General features: G+C 35.3%; 3 protein-coding genes across 3 annotated transcripts; all 3 read right to left on the reverse strand.

The window, feature by feature from the left end:
- Nucleotides 1–3287: 3287 nt before the first annotated feature.
- LOC116142558 (serine/threonine-protein phosphatase PP1 isozyme 1-like) lies at nucleotides 3288–4882 on the reverse strand. The gene is made up of 3 exons (XM_031427999.1): nucleotides 4546–4882; nucleotides 3828–4390; nucleotides 3288–3742 (listed from the first exon to the last, which is right to left on the reverse strand). The coding sequence occupies exons 1-3, from the start codon at nucleotides 4718–4720 to the stop codon at nucleotides 3578–3580; spliced, it is 903 nt and encodes a 300-aa protein (XP_031283859.1). The 5' UTR covers nucleotides 4721–4882; the 3' UTR covers nucleotides 3288–3577.
- A 4430-nt stretch (nucleotides 4883–9312) lies between these two features.
- Nucleotides 9313–11668, reverse strand: LOC116142578 (serine/threonine-protein phosphatase PP1-like). Its single transcript, XM_031428012.1, has 5 exons — nucleotides 11338–11668; nucleotides 10633–11195; nucleotides 10354–10542; nucleotides 9433–9669; nucleotides 9313–9318 (listed from the first exon to the last, which is right to left on the reverse strand). Exons 1-5 carry the CDS (start codon nucleotides 11510–11512, stop codon nucleotides 9313–9315), a joined length of 1170 nt encoding a protein of 389 aa, XP_031283872.1. The 5' UTR covers nucleotides 11513–11668.
- A 9054-nt stretch (nucleotides 11669–20722) lies between these two features.
- Nucleotides 20723–21228, reverse strand: LOC116142579 (serine/threonine-protein phosphatase PP1 isozyme 7-like). The gene is made up of 2 exons (XM_031428013.1): nucleotides 21034–21228; nucleotides 20723–20892 (listed from the first exon to the last, which is right to left on the reverse strand). The coding sequence occupies exons 1-2, from the start codon at nucleotides 21206–21208 to the stop codon at nucleotides 20723–20725; spliced, it is 345 nt and encodes a 114-aa protein (XP_031283873.1). The 5' UTR covers nucleotides 21209–21228.
- Nucleotides 21229–21780: the final 552 nt, after the last annotated feature.

The raw sequence follows: 21780 nt of genomic DNA on the forward strand, positions 1-21780 counted from the left end.
CATCCTCAGAAATAGACCTACCATTAGAAGATGCATCACATTATCAAAGACTTGTAGGTCGTCTTATCTATCTCACTATGACATGCCCAGACATCAGTTATGTCGTCCACATCCTCACTCAGTCCATGCATAGGCCCAAACAGTCTCACATGGATGCAGCAATAAAGGTAATCAAGTATTTGAAAGGATGTACTGGATTAGGACTAGTCTCGAAATGAAAGCCTAGATATGATAGCTTATTGTGACTCAGATTGGGGTACGTGTCTAATGACGAGACAGTCTCTCACAGGGTTTTGTATAAAACTTGGAGAGCATTAATTTCTTGGAAAACAAAAAAACAGTCCACTATATCTCTCTCATCAGCAGAAGCCGAGTATAGAGTTATGACTAAAACCACCTACAAGTTCACTTGGATACTTGGATTGTTAGAAGATCTCGATGTACAAGTAAAAGGCCTTGTTTGTTTATTTTGTGACAACAAAGTAGCCAACGACATTGCACCAAATCCAGTGTTTCATGAGAGAACGAAACACATAGAGATTGACTGTCACTTCATAAGAGGGAAAATTTAGGAAGGAATCATTAAAACCATGCACATTGGCACTGCAGAACAACCATCAGACATCTTCACAAAACCACTATGCAGCTGATAGCCTTCATATCTATTACGCAAGCTTGGTGTTTACGACATTTACCAACCACGAGCTTGAGGGGGAGTGTTGAGATATGGAATGCAAATATATGTTTTAATGTGTAAATATTCTTTTCTTATATTGCCCGGATTTCATGTGATTGAGATATCCTAGCATAATTACTGCTTTCCTTTATTGTCATATTACACTTGTATAAATAGGAGTTGTACAAAGCATATGAGATATACACATACAATAGAAAAAATACAGACATTGATTCTATAATTCTTCTCTTTCTTTTTGGCAAACTTTGGCAAACACTCATCTACTCTCTCCATCTTCATCTTCTTATTCCTTTTCTTCAATTTCTGACAAAATCCCTACCCTTCAAACTTATTTCACCTTCGTCATTGTCGTCTTCACTTCTTTAGACTACAAATCTGAGATGCCAGCCACGCCACCGTTGTTTAGCTACCACCGTTCACCCTTCTATTTAAGACCTTTATTGAGCTTGGGTTTCTTCACAATGCAAAGTCTGAGACACCACTGTTGGTAGCCTTCATCCAGCCTTCATTCATCTACCGTCGTCCAACCTTCATTTGCCTTTCAATCGAAGCTGCTACAATGTCGAATATGTAAGTTTGCTGTTTTGGGTCACACTGCAAATAAGTTTGCTGCTTAAAGTGATGTTAACTTAAAGGAATCTCTAATGCATTTTTTTCTTTTTTTGCTATTTGGTAGCCAAATGGAACTGCAATATCTTTGGCTACTGGTTTTGTTGATGCAAGAGAAGAGAAGCTTCATGGGTCAGGTGGATGCAAGAGAAGAGAAACTGCTGATCTTGTTGTTGACATGATTCGGCAGAAGAAAATAGAATGCTTTTTGTTTCCCATAGACTGAATTCCATATGCTTAATGTTTGCTTTTATTTTGTGTTTTGCTTTGAATGTTGTTTTTGGATTAAGGATTGTTAAATTTATAGTTTGTGTTTTGCTTTGGATGTTATTTGGATGAATGTTTGTTTAATTTGGAGCTTATTTTTTTTACAATGTTGATTTTTGGATGAAGGCTTCATTTCCCATGTTTGAATTCTGAGATTTAGGTGAAGTTGATTGAATAGAATTTGAATTTTTTTAGGTTTTTTGCTTTGAATCATGCGATTTTGGTGAATTCAATTTAAACTGCACAGAAGGCAGAAGGCATACTGCATGCTATAATTTTTTGTTTTTTTAATATTGGCTCAAATTCGGCTCGGCTTGGCTAACAAATATCCAAGCCGAGCCGAGCTCGAGCCATCCATTTTCTTAAATAAGTCGAGCTCAATCTCGTGAGCCAGAGCTCCTTGAGCTCGAGCCAGCCACTACTAGGCTCAGCTCGGCTCGTATGCACCTCTAATTCTACTTAATTATGAGGCCCTTCAACTTTTCTGTATCAATCTTGCACCACTACACGCTAGTCGTTGTAGAGCAATGACACAGGCCTAGCAAGTTAGTAAAGATGGAGAGCTAATTTGATGTAAAATGTCTAGTAGCTGAATTCCTTTATGAGGTCAAGTGTCTAAAGCCCAGACGTGAGAAGACCAATTTTAAACAGTCATAACTTTTGATCTAGAAGGAGTTACACGGCCCATAATATATCAACGAAAAGCTCGTTTTGAGCCCTACAATGCATTAACTTGGTTCGCCGGTTGGAGGATGTTTTCGAGCCCAAAATCTACAGTTTCAGCGTGTTTCGGGGCTATTTAAGTTTTATGCGCGTATTTCCTATTTTATTTTAGGAGTTTTTTTTTTTTTTAAAATAATTTGGATTTTATTTCCTTGTTAGGGTTGCTGTCACCACTAAGGGTGAAATCAAGTCAAGTCGAGTAACTGGTAAATCGAACTCGACTCAAGTGCTATAGTACCGAGTTCGAGCCTGATTGAGCTTGAGAAATCAAGTTCGAACTTGAACTCGGTGCTTGAAATTAGAATTCGAGTTCGTATAATCAAGTTTTTTTTTAGTTTTAGTTGAGTTTTATTCGAGTTTTAATCGAGTTCGAACTATTGCTTTGTAAATTTTAAATTACATATGACCTCTATTACTTTAAAAACTATCAACTTAACCATCAAGCTTGGAAATACTCGTGAATACTTTGAGTCGAGTTCTACTGTGATCGAACTTGACTCAACTAATGTCGAGTCGAGTTTGAGCCAACATCGAGCTGAGCTCAAGCCGCTTGCGAGTGGTTCGACTTGATTTTCATCCCTAGTCACCACCCTATATAAATATTTTGTTCACTCTTTTTAAGACATTCAATGATTATTCAGATTTGATTTCAAACTTTATGACCTAAGTTTCCAAGATTGAGACTTGTTTATCAATTCTAAAGGTATAATCGAGTGTTAGCCTTCTTGTTATGCTAACTCGCTATAATCGCTCTTGCTCTCTTTTTTGAGAAAGTTTTAGACATGCATTCTGTTGCAATACCACTCAGTCAATGAGAGTTTATAACATTAGTGTTAGTATAACATAGTTTACTTTCTCATTGGTTGGTTGTGTTGTAACACAAGACATGTGAATATTTTTCATCTTAGACAACTAGTAGACACCAAAATAGCTTTCTTTGTTTTCACAAAGTTCGGGTTGAAAATTTTACAAGTATTTGCATAATTTGGATTTCAAAATGGATGAAAATACTTCTCATCACATAGAAGAAGGGTCATTTCAACTTTAGAGGAACTTTAGAAAACCTCTTAGCCATCATGTTGATTTGGCACCTCGAGATTAATTCCCTTGCCTTTCCATTCGAGTTAAGTTTTTCCTCATTACAGTTTTACAAATTTGATTGAGTCGCAAAAGCTGGAAAAATTAAACAAAGTACATAAGATTTGCACATACAAATGGGAAAATATACCTAGTCAATCGATCTTCATAAAATCAATTCATGGGAATTAAGTTTTGTGGCGTTTACGAGCTGAGCTGATCAGGCTCTAGTATTTGTAGAGAGCACATCAGATTTTCATCGACATTTAAGATGGCACCAGCATTGTTGCACTCTCCCATATAATTGGGTGCCGAAAATATAGTTACAAGCTGCTTGCTGGCAAAGAACTCGTATCCATCCTCCACAACCTGCAGAAAATAAATGAAAAAGGGATGAATATATATAATAACGTAGACACTGACTAAAATGACACAGCTATATAACAGGTAAGACCTCGTGAGCTCGACAAATGAGATCTAGATCATGTTTCTGCAGAAATTCTGTCACTTGATCTGAACCAAACGTTTGCCCGGCTCCCCTGCCATTATTAAACCTCCAACCTTGAAAATCTTGACTGGGATCTGACCACAGAAGATCACAGACCAAACCTGAATATGGTACATCAGTCGGACGTTGTATTTCTCTAATTTGATCCAAATCATCCAACTCTTCAGATATGCCTCCATGCATGCAGAGGATTTTCTCATCAATTAAGGCTGCAACTGGTAGACAGTCAAAACAAACTATGAATGTGTCCCATAGTCGAGAATTGAATCTTCTGATACACTCTTTTCTAAAACCATAGTCTTTGCTTATAGAAGCAGTTTCGTGGTTTCCTCTCAAGAGGAAAAATTTTTTAGGATACTTAATTTTATATGCAAGGAGAAGACATATTGTTTCCAGGTTTTGCTTGCCACGGTCCTCATAATCGCCCAAAAATAAGTAGTTGGTATTTGGAGGGTAACCACCAAGATCAAAAAGTCTCAAGAGATCAGGATATTGACCATGGATGTCACCTGCATTTCAGAAAACAGAACTCTTGAAAATATGCAACCTTGCGTGTTCAAGAAAACTATGGACATGGTCCGCATGGGTGAATAATCGAAATCAAGCAATCAACCAAATGCAATATATAAATTACTGAAAAGATGAATATAATGGTAAAAAGTACCACAAATCTTGATGGGTGCTTCAAGCTCTAACAAACTGGGCTGTTTCAAGAAAATCTTTTGAGACACCATACACAGTTGCCGGATCTCGAACTCGCACAATGGGATATGCTTTCCGGATCCATCCCGAAGCTGCAATAATCTATTAATTATATCATCAATATGTCCTTGCTCCATCTTTTTTTCAGCTTATTCGATAATTTCCACAACAAAGAGAAAGTCGATGATTATTTATATCAGCTACAGAAGAGAGTTGCCCACATGAAGATGGTGGTGGGGGAGAGAGATTGAGAAGGAGAATGATGAAGCTGATGTCTTCATCAGAAGGTAGATGAGAACTTCAGACATTGTGCTGAGATTTAAAGAGTTGAATATTATTTTTATTTGTTCAAAGAGAGAAGTAGAGTTGACTAGATAAAGAAGGGAGAATGGTAAATTTTCCCGGAATATTTTTTCTTCCTCTCTGTCAATGTTCTAGTAGTTCTTCTTAGATTAGCAATAATATAATAAATTAATAAAATTTCTTTTTTCTTTTTTATGACCGGTTGAGGTCAGTTTACGCGCACCTTAACTAATATCTTAGGATTCTGGAATTACCAGTCGGATAAGAACTCCAATGACTACCCGTATTAACAATTGAGAAATGACTCAAATTCAAGATCTCTTAAGTAATACACCCAAGAGTCTCTATCGAACCATGTGACCACCTAAAGGTAGTTTAATAAATTACTAATTGTTTGTTGCTTCTTGATCTAAGTTGTTTCATATTTTGTGTTGCTAAAATGATTTTGGTTGGCAGAATATGATAGAACATGGGTAATTAAAAACAGAACAAATTTATATTAAATACTTTATTCCATTGACTGACTTCTTGGTAGTAATATATTAATAGTAAGTTGGAACCCAGCTTGACAAGTCGCCACAGATATACATTGCACAGTTTTGGTGAGGCATGATTTTATTTTATAATTTTTCTGATCTAATCGGAATGAAAGCTAATATGAATTCAATCTGGATTTAGTATGATCCGGTTTTGATCCGAATTTGCATGGAAAATATTTTTCCCCCTGAAATTTTGCAAAATTTTTTAGTACACCCTGCCACATCAACATTGCGCATTTTTTGACCTCCAAAGTTGTCATTATATTTTAGAACAGTCCACATACTTTATCACTTTTCCCTAGGACCCCGAAGTAACTTCTTAAAACTTGTAGTTATGGACAAAACTGGATCAAATCCGGATATCCGGTTTCTTTGCAGAGCCAATCTGCTATCTGGTCCAAAAATCCAAATCTTCCAAAAATTGATATCCAAATCCGATCTGAATTTCCGGATATCCGGTTTTTCGGATCGGATATCGGATTTTTTTGCACTCCTCTAACAGCTATGACAACTTGTCAAGATAGACCAATTCATAATAAAAAAAAATAGATGAAAAACTACTTGAAATTCTTTACCACAATTCATATGACAAGGGCCTTTCCTGTCCTTATAAATCTATGCAAGTCATGATTTGCTTAGTTTGAAGTAATCAGAACAAGTTTTCAACTTATCTCTGGCTGTTTTTCAAGGGCAGAATTGAAGCAGTACTGTTCTATATCACCAAAATTTGAAGATATGAACTCAAATAATAAATTCATTCAACATCAGAGTATACTCAACACATATCCAAATGTGAATAAATTGATGCAGAAGTAGCTCCAAGAAAATTTAATACCAAATCAGATCAAGGAAGTAGCTTGTGGCACGTTTTTGCTGTAGGCTCCCTGAGATATAAAGCTAGTACCTCCATCTTTTCCCAAAATTTATGATACTTTCATCTAATTCAGTCACTACATTCTTCTGCACCAGACTCTTGCGCTTCATCTCCCGCATCCGCAGTTGCATTATCCAGCCACATTACAAATATGTTACCTGCTTTGTATTTGTCGTTACTCTGCTTGTTATCTCCAGTGAATTGTCATCCAAGATGGAACAAACTGAACCAGTTTAGAGAATGAAATCTGGAAATATGTGCTCAAGAAGAACAGGTATCACAAATTTTGCTTTAGATCATATTCATTCTAGCATTCCATATGGCTGTCAATATAGTCTTACCTCAGAGATTACTCATCCAACATAGCAATATAAGGACAACTACCCATGTCAAAGTGAAGGAACCAACTAATCAAATAAACAATAGAAATTGAGGTTAGGAGCTTTATTTCGGCACTTCCCATTTCTCCTGTCCTGGTGAGATCCCCTGTAGCATGACAAAATGTACCAATCTATCAGGTTAATTTGTCACTTGCATGTCCTTGAATTTCTTCTTCTTGGGTTATAATTAGTGAACCTCCCATAATTTTTCAAAGAATATGTATTGAAGGTTAAGCAGGCAAAAAAGTAAAAATTTGTTCCCAAATTCTCAAAGAATTATAATAAATAAACTTGTTCACTTACCGGACAGTGCCATAAACCAAGTGTGAAGTAATTTGATGCATGAATCTTCTTCCCAGAACTCAGATAGAGGTCTCAACTTGATGGAACATCTTTTCTTGCAGCCCCAATTCTGAAGCTAATGCCTCCATCTTTTGAAACTTCCATTAAGCTAAAACCTAAACCCTCCAGTCTTTTGCATATATTCTTTTGTCGAATACAGCTAGGCCTAGGCTACAGTCTTTTGCATCACATTAAGTTCCTTTTCGATCTGCATCTCCTCCTGCACTTCCTCACTCTCTTCTGTTTTTCACTCTCGTCCTCAATTGCCACATCCTGTTTCCATCTGTGTCATCAATATTCTCCTTTCTATCATTCATTGCTCTGCTTTACCTTCAAACCCAAGATTAGATGACATATCTCCAATGAAGTGTCATCCTGATAGACAAATACTTATCAAGTTCAGAGAGGGAACACATTATTTACATAATTTTGCCATCTACACAAAAGTATAGAATTATCAATCGCAAATTTGTGAGAGATTGATTCTTTGTATTGTTGGACTAATTTTCAAATATCTTAATTCAAACCTTAAAAATCAATGTGGCAATTTATCAAACATTTGGCATGTCTGAAGCAACCCAATATTTCAGTTAAAAACACCATCAACAAACCAGAACAAGTCAATTATACTAGAATTGATCAAACACTCACAAGCACAAGAAAAAACATAAAAATTGATGCATTCCAGCCACAATTAAATTTATATAACAAATGCAATCATGTTTTACATTATTTGACATGATCACAATTCTTCTAAATGGGAGGATTGCAAACTTACCTCAGAGCGATGCATTCAATATGAGCAAAAGCGGCATTTCTACATTATAACATGATGCTTCAGATACAGTGGTCTATTACAAACATCACAATAACAGCCTTTGAATAATCATCTTCTACAATTGAATCTACAAGTGTGAGGGATCCGATGACATTTATGCTCCACAATTTGGGTATAGGTACGCATTGGAGATGTAGCCTGATCCCACAACTCACACAGCCATAATAAGACCCGATAAATAAAGTTACAGCAATCACAAAACCATGTTTCCGCATTCACTCCTTGAAATAAAACAGATTATGCTGTGGCACTTATGTTTCAATGAGCGTGGAGTTGCTCAACCGCAAGGAACATGAAAGAAACTTGACAAGTCCGCACATTAGGCTGAATCCCTGAATCAAATAACCACAAGCATCACAAGGGTTGTGCTTTTCTTGAAATTCCTCATAAAATCACAAAAGCGAAGTCGGGTTGGGGATGAAGTGGGTGTTGTTCAACACATTGAGGAATCTCCGAACAAGATTCTGAATCGTGAACTCACAATCACGACAATAATATGCCGAATCAGAATGCCATATTCGCAACAATGCAACTCGAACTGCATCCCGATACATTGCAGAGCTTCAGCTCATTGCTGTGGCAGAAATGTCTGATGGGTCTTTTATCTCTCCAGGACCTCATGGGAAAGAGAATCTCTTTAACAAAGCGCACTTTAAATCAAGATTGAAAGAGCAGAGGCTGCAACTGAAACCGAAGTTGCAGTACAAACTCTTACATCGAACACAGAGAGGAGGGTAGGGGTGGGAAAGTAAGGTCAAAGGGTGTTGAGAGTGAAGAGGATGCGAAATCTCGGTGGGCAATTCGGCGCATGGTTGTGAAGACCAAACCTGCAAGCTTCACAAACTAGGCCGGAGAACCGTCGCTGATGGCTTCAAAGCACCCACTGCAGCAACCATCGCAGTAGTGGTAAAAATTCTCCTCCTGTAAAGTCAACTCGTGGCCGTGCTCTGGTGATGAATTGTCTCCATATTCAAACTCAATGCAGGAGCAATGAAATGGCTCAGGAAACAATAAAATTTTTGATTGAAGTGGAAATGTGGATTTTTTATTTTATTTTTTATCATGAAATCCCTCTAACCAAGGCATATTATATCCCAAATGCATGGCCTGAACTCTGGGAGATTGCAATAATAATAATAAATTAATAAATAAATGATATACGGAATAGTATTCTATAATTCTAAGTTAATCAAAATTTTTCGAAATATTTATAAGTATTTTATTACTTTTGAAACTCTAAAGTTATGACATGATCAAAACTATCGTTATTATTTTATTAACATCGAAGAGAGAATTAAACTCTAACATCTGAATAATATATCCAAGAATTATTATCGAAACATCAATCATCATCCAATTAACCACAATAATTTTTCTCTCAAGAAAATGTTTTTGCTGAGAAGAAATATTTTATTTTTTTTGCAGGTATTTGTCTTCTGGAATGAGAGAACAATTAGTTCTGAAAAAGTGGAACATTATGATTTAAAATAAAACCGGTGATGAATAATTGAATTTTATGACCTGCAAGCTTTTGGAAATGTAAATAACAGTTAAATTTGCATATCTCAGATACAGATACTGTCACATTTCTCTCGAAAGCACTCACCACCATTTTTCTTGATGCAAATCCTTTCTTTTCTCCAATCAGTATATCTCCTTGTACGTTCCATTCGAGCTGCTCTAATCTTGTTGACAAGTCATCTACCTTTACAGCTAATTCCCCAACCTCATCCTTAAGTTCTTCGATTTCTTGGCTGTTCCCATCATCCAGAGATTGATAATTAACCAAGGGTAACCCTCCCTGTTCTTCCTGATCATCAAATCAATAAACTATTTGTTATAACTGAAACTTTACTATTTATACACCCACACAAACAATCACACCAAGAACCAAGAAACCACCACAAAATCAAACACCAGACAAGCACGATTTACCGTGATTTACTTATCCTTTTATGGATAAGCTACATCCCGTTGAGCTCAAGACGGTATGAGCTCGTTGCACTTCGATTATCAGAAACAGTCAAGATTACACAATTCAACACTCATCAGATCTACCCATTACAACAGCAACCAGCCTTACAAGATACTCTCTTGAATATCCCTAACCGCCGAGACACACTCTCACCTGAATGATTAAACCCCCTTATCACTCAACTAATTTTAACTCACAATCTGGAAGAAATAATCTCAACCCTAACACAGAGAAGTGCAAACCCAGAGAACCCTAACGTCTGTTTCTCTCTTCCCAAATCTGAACGAAAGTGCGCTTATATATGGTTTGACTTCGTGGTTGATCCTGGCCGTTAGATCTGGAGTGCATCCTGTGATCTGAATTTGTCTCAGTTAATATGCCTAAAATGACGTCGTATTATTGTTACTTAAACGATGTTGTTTCAGCTTCCATATTTAACACTACTCAAATTCTTGGAATCACATTAAACATGGGAAACAAGCATTACTGTCATGTTTCAGAAGGAAGTTTAGCATTTACCCGGAATTTTGTAGGCATGTTTGTGGCTGTGCTTCCAGAACCAGAAGGCTCCAGTATTTGAAAAGTGCATACTAAATCATGACCAACATTCAACACCGCACCAGAATTATTCCCCCCACGATACCCAGCTGCAGAAAATATTGTTATAAGCTGTCGCCTGGCAAAGAACTGATATCCGTCATCCACAACCTGTGTCAAATCATCATCAATTAATCAATATTTTAGGTGAATTTTGAAAGAATTATCTCTGCATTACACAAAATATTAACAGTTTAATACACTGTGAGCGCGACAGATGAGATCCAGATCATGCTTCTGCAGAAACTCTGTAACTTTGTCAGCACCGAAAATAACCGAAATATTTCTGTTTGTATTTTGTCCCCAACCTTGAATATCTTCACTGGGATCTGACCACAGAAGATCACAGAGTAAACCCGATCTGGGTTCATCAACGGGGCGTTGTATTTTTCTGATTTGATCCAAATTTTTTAGCTCTGGAGAAATGCCACCGTGCACGCAGAAAATCTTTTCACCGACTATGGCTGCTACTGGTAGACAGTTAAAACATTCTATGAATGTGTACCATAGCTTAACATTGAATCTTCTCTTGCACTCTTCGTAAAAGCCATAGTTGATATTTGTAGATGCACATTCGTGGTTTCCTCTCAGGAGGAAAATTTTGTCAGGATATTTTATCTTGTAGGCAAGAAGAAGACACATTGTCTCGATTCCTTGCTCGCCACGGTCCACATAATCGCCCAGAAATAAGTAGTTAGCTGTTGGAGGATAACCACCGTTCTCAAAAAGCCTTAAGAGATCAGAAAATTGACCATGGATGTCGCCTGAATTTCATAAAGAAATTATCATCATCAGGAATCAGGACAAATATCGACATGAGCAACCAATTCGACTCAATGAATTAAGCAATACAATCAAACGCACACATAAATTACTCTAAAGATCAAATGGAAAAATAGAAAGTACCACAAATCTTGATGGGTGTTTTAAGCTCTAACAAATTAGGCTGTTCCAGGAAAATCCCACTAGAAACCAAACACAGTTGCCAAATCTCAAACTCCAATAATGGAATGTACTTTCCGGGTCTGTCCCGAAAGTTTAATAGCCGATTGATTATATCATCAACAAGTCCTTGCTCCATTCTCTTCAGCTTTTACAACAATCGAGACTAATCAAAGAGAACGTCGATTTTGTATCAGGTGAGATAGCCGAGATGAGGAACAAGTCTGAGTTCAGTTTTTGGTTGTTGAAGATTCTTTGATGAAAGAGAGAAGAAGATTTGACCTTATTCATACCAAGAAACCATCCCCTAGTATAGAAATGGATTATTAAAATATGGCTGCGGGAATATGATTGAACTTAAACATTAAAAAAAGTACAGGTTGAGACTCACGCTAATAGAACTTCCTTGGTCTTTTTATATTAATAATTAGTTCTTGCTAACAGTTTTGTCGTGCGATTATTGTATTATTAAAAAATTATGATTATTAAAGAGATAGATTATCTTGAAGATTAAAAGAAATATTTTATAATATATGTTTGGGTAAATTGATGTATATAAATAATTAATATATTTGAGTGAGGAGGAATCAAAGAATTCTAGAAGACCTTTTTACTAAATTGCCTTTTTTTAAAAATATTATCATAATATTATTTTATTATTTAGATTATTATTTTACCCCCTAACATTTAAGAATTTAGCTAAAACACCCCAACCATAATAGAATTTTAAAATTTAACAAAACATCTCCAATCACCCAAGCGACTTCAGTCATCGACTGCCGTCGAAAGTGGCCTGAATGGCACACGAATGGTCAGATCTGGCCGAACGTGCGTCATTCTGGCAACTACCGACGACGGTTGACAATCGTCTTAGATGGGTGAGGTTATTTTTTAAAATTTTAAACTTTTATTGTGGCTGAGGTGTTTTAGAAAATTCTCAAGTGTAAGAGGTTACAAAATTTATTTTGCACAATTAGACTAATTGTTATTTGACAGACATACAAGGACATTTGTGTCTGATATGTTAATTAACTAAGGGTAAAATGAGAATAAAAATTTGATTACCTTGGTAATCTTAAAATAACAGCCTTTCACTCGGTAATCAAATTACCCCCAATATAGCGTGCAGTAAACATTGTTGGCATTGAAAGATTACCTTAATCTTTGATTTCCTAAAACCAAACATGATAATATCCCATTTTTGAGATAGATTACCAGCGTAATCTTCCATTACCGCTAACCAAACGACCCCTTAGAGTAAACAATTTTTTCCCGTCCAAGGTTTGTATTAATAACACTTTTCCCACCCAAAAAGTTTCAAAATACCACTTTTTCGCCCAAAGTTTATATTCCGTTAATACTCAAAATTCACTTTACTTTCTCATTCAGTGTTTGATGAGTTACCAAGAGCCAAGGTAAGAGGAGTTTTGTAGAGTGGAGGACGATGGATTTAATGGTGGTGACTTATTGAATATTCACCACCGAAATCAACTGGAAATCAGCTAAGAATAAGAAACTCTAATTTTGCGATGGCCGGTAATCAAAGAGAGATCAGGTGTCAGAGTTAGAGGGATTTTTAGAAAGGAGACTGGAGGTTCAAATGGTGGTGATGGGGAGAATTTTCACCGTTGGAATTGGCCAGAATCGGCTTTGGTTAATAACAGAATATTAACTTTGGGTGGAAAAGTGGCATTTTGAAACTTTTTGGGTGGGAAAGTTTCATTAAGGCCAACCTTGGGTGGGAAAATGTCTTTTACTCTTAGTTATTAATTTCTTAGTCACTAATTCATTTATATGCCAGCAAGGGCATGACAACACTACTGCCAATATTCTTTTGATTTATTTATTTATTATGTGAGGACACCCTAATTCCCTCCTACTTTGGCAAGTTGGCATTGATATATACAGGGATGAAATTTGTAAGTCTGCTCAGCATTACTTAAAGATTTTAATATGGGCACTTTCTGTAACAATTAATCCTCTGGAATGAGTGGACAATTATTTAAATTAAAGTCATGGCGATTTGATTAATTGAATATCAGGAGCTACAAATTTAGAAAAACAAAAACAAAGTAAATTCTACATTTCTCAGACACAGGTATTGGCTAACTCTCTTGAAAGAGAGATCGAATGTTGAGTAATTTCTTTCTCTCTCAATCATATTGACTATGCATCTTTTGGATTGAACACCCTAAAATCAAAAAGTTACCAAAGAGATGTGGGCAATACTACACTTATAATTCAATCTCATAAACTTTCTCTTACAACCCCAACGTGACAACTCACAATTGATCAGCTCTCAAATAGGTTCCTCTTGCTTGCAATAGATCTCACTTGTCCAATGCAAGTTGACCAGTTGCGAACTGTCACATTGAGGTTGTGGGAGAATTTTGTAACATTGAGTTGTGAACTAATCTTTATTGAAGAGATGCTAATCTTTAGTCTACATACTAAAAATTTCAAAACGTCCAAATTATGAAGTTATTAAGTCTTTTTCTAGCTCTAATAATATTTTTCAAATAATATATATTTTTAAACTAGTAATTACCAAGAAGGGTATTTATAATTTTATTACACCTCATGTATTAAATAACTTTTTTTCTCAATATCTTAACCCTTCATTTTTTTTTTTTTCTTCTAAAAACTGTAATTTGAATCCTTTGTTTGGAAATTATGTTGTCATGATTAAATGTGGGCAAGGCCTGGGCGAACCCAGGTCTAGGCCCAATAGGATTGGTCCCAAATTCAAGGATCGGTCCCAATTTGGCTAGGATCGCCCCAGGCCCATGAAAATTGTCAAGGGCCAAACCGGTCCCTAAGACTAGTGATGGGCCCATGGGCCGATCCTATGGGCCTGAAAAATTACATTTAGCACCCTAATTGAAAATTATGTAGGGTTATTTATGTAATTTTTCAAGGGTGGTTTGTAAATTTTTTAATTAATTAGCAAATAAATATAAATGAATGGTTAACTGGTTATAAATTTATATGGTTTTAATTTTAACATAAATATAATGTTTACACTTTACAATGTGCAAATTTAATTTAAACTTAAACAAATAAACAATTAAATAAATTTATTTTCATTAAATTATTAATTTACATCGTCCAAATCTGTGTTTTTTAAGAGTTCGAGTAGTTCAAAATTTTCAGGATGCTATTGTACTCTTTTGTCTGTATGAGTCCAATCTCGTAAATATGTTATGACTTCAACTATCTCATTGGCTAAAGAGTATCTTCTATCTTCAATAATGCGGCCACTAATGAGAATGTTGACTCAGATGCAATTGTCGAAACTGACATAGATAAAATGTCACGTGTCATTTAGGCTACAATGGGAAATTGACTTAAATTTTGGTTCCACAATTGAAGTAGATTCATCTTGCACTTCTCCTTCTTGGTCATGTAAGACATGTCCATTTATAGATACCGCTACAACTTATTTGGTCCATGTTTGTACAAGCTAGAACTGCTACTTCGACCACCATCGCTACTAAGTTTCATATACGTCCACATACTCAATCCTTGTTGATAAATGTCTTCATCAAGTTCCTGCTAGTTGTCTCTGTTGGGCTTTCCACTGTACCTAGTCTGATATAAAGAAAAAAGGCTTTCCAATTTTCTATTAAATTTTATCAAATAAGAATTACAGTCATATCCTAAATATTGGCCTATCTCAATAACTATACAATTAAATACGTTTAATCTAAACCTATGATCTACAACAAAACCTAATCCATATAAGAATGAAATATCTAACCAATATTTTCGATATTTTATTTCCATGTCTGAAACAATATCCATTAATTCTGGATTAAATCTATGTTTAGCAAAAATTTTAGAAATTTGAAGTAAAATATCTAACGCTAATTTAATAGTAGGATAATACATACCACTTAATAAATTAGTGGAATCGTAAAAAACTTTAAGAAATTAATGAAAAATACTACAAACCATCCAATCATCATCATTGACGACATCGTCTGAATAGTTCTTCTAGTTGACGAACTCTATAATTTGTGTTGCGATTGGCATAGCTCTTTGCAACATTAAGTATGTGGAGTTCCAACAGACAAGCGTGTCACAACATAAATTCTTTGGTCGAGCTGGCGGCTCCTCTTGACGACAATATTTTACGTACTCATTTCATCTTGTATTGCTACCGACGATGAACCCGATAGTCGCACACACCCTTTCAATCTTCGCATGTATAGCTTCTAAACTTATTTTAATAATCAAATTGATGATCTGGCAAGCACATATCTAGTGAAAAAATCCGCCTTCACCAAGCGGATCCAATCTCTTTTCAAATAAAGAAATTGTCGCTATATTAGCAACTGCATTATTAGGCGTTAGTGCCACAACTCTCTCAATTAATAAATAATCTTACAAAACTTCAATAATTGTATAATAAATAGTCTCAGCATTATGTTTAGCATATAATGGTTTAAAATCCATCAACTTTTGTTGTAAACACCAACTATGATCTAGATAATGTATTGTGACACTCAAAAAATCTATTTTTAATCTAACAACTCATATGTCTGAAGTAAGTGCAATAGATATATTCCTAAAATTTTCAAATTCTTTTATAAGTAGATCTCTTATTTTAGTATAAAGTTTTTGTATGTCCCTTTTACTTGTACCTCTACTAACAAGACTATATTGTGGACAAGAAGCAGTTTTAATCATATCAACAAAGAAAAGATTTTTAGAAAAAGAAAGGGGAGAGTTCATAGCAACTATGTATTTTACTATTTCCTCTCGTGCATGAAGTGCATTATATTGCCAAGTTGAGAGAGTTAAGGATTGTAGATTAAAATTAAGTTGAGTTTAAATTTGATTATCGGGTCTGGTTAAAGTTGAATCGGACTGCATATATTGGGGGTGCTTCTTCTCCAGGTGTTGTCTCATCATCGAAGTCCTGTGCTCAACGCCGATAATGGTTGGACAAAAATTACGTACCCCACACATCTCTTCCCCCTGCCCATTTGGCTTTGCTCGTTTTGATTTTGTGAAGAATTGCCACATCCCAGACACGGCCTTCTTCAACGGTCTTCCCGTGGTGTTGCAGCTCACTTGTGTTTAGTTGGACGTAATCTCAGCCGTTTCTAGTTGTGGAATTGCTGCCTTTGGAATAGGTAAAAATGGATCGAGCCCTTCCATTTTTTCAATGGATGGAGGAACTTTAACATAATACCCATTTGGGAATGATGATCCTCCAAACGCATAATTTGGGAATTCATTATAAATTTATAATAAAATAATAAATAACTAAAATTGAAGAAATTGAAGAAATTGAATAATATAAATAATAATATGAATAATAGATGAAATTGAAAAATAGAAGAAATTAAATAATATAAATAATAGATAAATAAATATAAATATAAATTGAAGAGAGTTTGAGAATTTGAGTTGAGAGTTGTGAGGAAATGGGTGGACACAAGGAGTATTTATAGTTTAGGTTTGAAGGGAAAGTGAAAGAAAACAAACCTTCACTTTCATTTTGACTGTTGATGCTGGCCACTAAGGCAACGGTCTAATTTCTTTTTTTGTTTTTTGTAAAATTTTATTTTAACCTTTTTATTTATTGTTAATTTCATATAACATAGGAGGTTATTGATATTTGTTAGGAGTTTAAATAAAATTGGGGAGGGGGTTTGGGCCCGGAGGGACTGGGTTTTGGCCCGAGCCTTATAGAACCAGTCCTGACCAATAACATTACGGACACCGAAATTTTTACACCGATTTTTTGTACCAGCCGACGTGGAACGCGTTCTCCCATTTCTTTATAATTTTTTTCTAGTGAACAGCCGTCCATCAAATTTGGACGGCCGTTCACTCACATGGACGTCCGTCCATCAAATATGGACAGGCGTCCATATGCGAGGGACAGCCGTCCATATAATATGGACGCCCGTCCCTATTAAAATAAAATAAAAAAATTTGTAAAAGTTTAGGGACGGCCGTCCATATTTGATGGACGGGCGTCCATCCATTTTGGACGCCCGTCCACAAATATGGACGGGCGTCCATATGCGAGGGACAGCCGTCCATATAATATGGACGCCCGTCCCTATTAAAATAAAATAAAAAAATTTGTAAAAGTTTAGGGACGGCCGTCCATCCATTATGGACGGCCGTCCATCCATTTTGGACGCCCGTCCACAAATATGGACGCCCGTCCCTATTAAAATAAAATAAAAAAATTTGTAAAAGCTTAGGGACGGCCGTCCATCCATTATGGACGGCCGTCCATTAATTTTGGATGGGCGTCCACAAATAATGGACGCCCGTCCTTCACCCAAATATGAAAATAAAATAAATTTCCATTATGGACGGCCGTCCATAAATTTTGGATGGTCGTCCTTTTATTGTGGACGGGCGTCCATAAGTAATGGACGCCCGTCCAAAAGTAATTCGTAAAAAAAAATTAATTTAATTAATTTTAACACTGGACGGTCGTCCCTAACTTGTGGATGGCCGTCCATTAATTGTGGACGAGCGTCCATTACTTATGGACGCCCGTCCATAATGTTATTAAAAATTTTTAAAAAAAAAAATTTTCGCGTTTCAGTAATAAATTGTTTTTTTTGTTTATATTAGCTTCTCCAATACGCTTCTCCAATTACAAGAGCTAAAGCGAAAGAAAACCAGCGCCAAAATTCGTCGTCCCTGCTTCATCGTTGCCGTCTGTTCCTCGTCTCAGCGTCTGCATTCCTCAGCCATTTCTTCCCGCAGCAAAGGTTTTCTCCTTATTTTCCAGGTACCGTGTGAATAACAAAAGCTATCATGTGTTTATTTCATCAAACTTCATTGCATCAAACTTCATTTAGCTAATTTTTTACAGTCGAAAGAGAGATACAGGAAAGGGAGATTACAGAGATTTGTTCAAAGGGAGATTAGAGAGATTTGTTCAGGTTAATAACGATTTTTATATAATTTATACATTTATTTAGTTTTTTACCGTGAACATTTTGATATAACTTATGCATTTATTTAGTTTTGTATTATATTTTGATGTTGAGTAATTTCTTTCTCTCTCAATCATATTGACTATGCATCTTTGGATTGAACACCCTAAAATCAAAAAGTTACCAAAGAGATGTGGGCAATACTACACTTATAATTCAATCTCATAAACTTTCTCTTACACCCAACGTGAAAAACACAATTGATCAGCTCACAAATAGGTTCACCTGCTTGCAATAGATTCACCTGTCCAACGCAAGTTGACCGTTGCGAACTGTCACAGTGAGGTTGTGGGAGAAGTTTGTAACATTGAGTTGTGAACTAATCTTTATTGAAGAGATGCTAATCTTTAGTCTACATACTAAAAATTTCAAAACGTCCAAATTATGAAGTATTAAGTCTTTTCTAGCTCTAATAATATTTTTCAAATAATATATATTTTTAAACTAGTAATTACCAAGAAGGGGATTATAATTTTATTACACTCATGTATTAAATAACTTTTTTTCTCAATATCTTAACCCTTCATTTTTTTTTTTTCTTCTAAAAACTGTAATTTGAATCCTTTGTTTGGAAATTATGTTGTCATGATAAATGTGGGCAAGGCCTGGGCGAACCCAGGTCTAGGCCCAATAGGATTGGTCCCAAATTCAAGGATCGGTCCAATGGCTAGGGATCGCCCCGGCCCATGAAAATTGTCAAGGGGCAAACCGGTCCTAAGACTAGTGATGGGCCCATGGGCCGATCCTATGGGCCTGAAAAATTACATTTAGACCCTAATTGAAAATTATGTAGGGTTATTTATGTAATTTTTCAAGGGTGGTTTGTAAATTTTTTAATTAATTAGCAAATAAATATAAATGAATGGTTAACTGGTTATAAATTTATATGGTTTTAATTTTAACATAAAATAATGTTTACACTTACAATGTGCAAATTTAATTTAAACTTAAACAAATAAACAATTAAATAAATTTATTTTCATTAAATTATTAATTTACATCGTCCAAATCTGTTTTTTAAGAGTCGTAGTTCAAATTTTCAGGATGCTATTGTAATCTTTTGTCTGTATGACCAATCTCGTAAATATGTTATGACTTCAACTATCTCATTGGCTAAAGAGTATCTTCTATCTTCAATAATGCGGCCACTAATGAGAATGTTGACTCAGATGCAATTGTCGAAACTGACATAGATAAAATGTCAAGTTCATTTAGGCTACAATGGAAATTGACTTAAATTTTGGTTCCACAATTGAAGTAGATTCATCTTGCACTTCTCCTTCTTGGTCATGTAAGACATGTCCATTTATAGATACCGCTACAACTTATTTGGTCCATGTTTGTCAACTAGAACGCTACTTCGAACACCATCGCTAAAGTTCATATACGTCACATACTCAATCCTTGTTGATAAATGTCTTCATCAAGTTCTGCTAGTTTCTCTGTTGGGCTTTCACTGTACCTAGTCTGATATAAGAAAAAAGGCTTTCCAATTTTCTATTAAATTTTATCAAATAAGAATTACAGTCAATCCTAAATATTGGCCTATCTCAATAACATACAATTAAATACGTTTAATCTAAACCTATGATCTACAACAAAAACCTAATCCATATAAGAATGAAATATCTAACCAATATTTCGATATTTTATTTCCAGTCTGAAACAATATCCATTAATTCTGGATTAAATATGTTAGCAAAAATTTTAGAAATTTGAAGTAAAATATCTAACGCTAATTTAATAGTAGGATAATACATACCACTTAATAAATTAGTGGAATCGTAAAAAACTTTAAGAAATTAATGAAAAATACTACAAACCATCCAATCATCATCATTGACGACATCGTCTGAATAGTTTCTTAGGTGACGAACTCTATAATTTGTGTTGCGATTGGCATAGCTCTTTGCAACATTAAGTATGTGGAGTTCCAACAGACAAGCGTGTCACAACATAAATTCTTTGGTCGAGCGGCGGCTCCTCTTGACGACAATATTTACGTACTCATTTCATCTTGTATTGCTACCGACGATGAACCCGATAGTCGCACACACCCTTTCAATCTTCGCATGTATAGCTTCTAAACTTATTTTAATAATCAAATTGATGATCTGGCAAGCACATATCTAGTGAAAAAATCGCCTTCACCAAGCGGATCAATCTCTTTTCAAATAAAGAAATTGTCGCATATTAGCAATGCATTATAGGCGTTAGTGCCACAACTCTCTCAATTAATAAATAACTTACAAAACTCAAAATTGTATAATAAATAGTCTCAGCATTATGTTAGCATATAATGGTTTAAAATCCATCAACTTTTGTTGAAACACCAACTATGATCTAATAATGTATTGTGACACTCAAAAAATCTAGTTTTTGTCAGGATATTTTATCTTGTAGGCAAGAAGAAGACACATTGTCTCGATTCCTTGCTCGCCACGGTCCACATAATCGCCCAGAAATAAGTAGTTAGCTGTTGGAGGATAACCACCGTTCTCAAAAAGCCTTAAGAGATCAGAAAATTGACCATGGATGTCGCCTGAATTTCATAAAGAAGTTATCATCATCAGGAATCAGGACAAATATCGACATGAGCAACCAATTCGACTCAATGAATTAAGCAATACAATCAAACGCACACATAAATTACTCTAAAGATCAAATGGAAAATAGAAAGTACCACAAATCTTGATGGGTGTTTTAAGCTCTAACAAAGTAGGCTGTTCCAGGAAAATCCCACTAGAAACCAAACACAGTTGCCAAATCTCAAACTCCAATAATGGAATGTACTTTCCGGGTCTGTCCCGAAAGTTTAATAGCCGATTGATTATATCATCAACAAGTCCTTGCTCCATTCTCTTCAGCTTTTACAACAATCGAGACCAATCAAAGAGAACGTCGATTTTGTATCAGGTGAGATAGCCGAGATGAGGAACAAGTCTGAGTTCAGTTTTTGGTTGTTGAAGATTCTTTGATGAAAGAGAGAAGAAGATTTAACCTTATTCATACCAAGAAACCATCCCCCAGTATAGAAATGGATTATTAAAGTATGGCTGCGGGAATATGATTGAACTTAAACATTAAAAAGAGAACAGGTTGAGACTCACATTAATAGAACCTCCTTGGTCTTTTTATATTAATGAGTAGCACATACCACCAACTCTAATTAATTAATTAGTTCTTAGTAACAGTTTTGTCTAGAGAATATTGTATTACTGAAAAAATATGATTACTGATGAGATAGATTATCTTGAAGATTAAAGGAAATGTTTTATAATATATGTTTGATTAGATTGATATGTATAAATAATTAATATGTTTGAGTGAGGAGGAATCAAAGAATTCTAGAAGACCTTTTTACTAAATTGCCCTTTTTTAAAATATTATCATAATATTATTTTATTATTTAGATTATTATTTTACCCCC

The sequence above is a fragment of the Pistacia vera genome, unplaced genomic scaffold (assembly GCF_008641045.1).
Source record: "Pistacia vera cultivar Batoury unplaced genomic scaffold, PisVer_v2 Contig412, whole genome shotgun sequence".
Taxonomy (NCBI): Eukaryota; Viridiplantae; Streptophyta; class Magnoliopsida; order Sapindales; family Anacardiaceae; genus Pistacia; species Pistacia vera.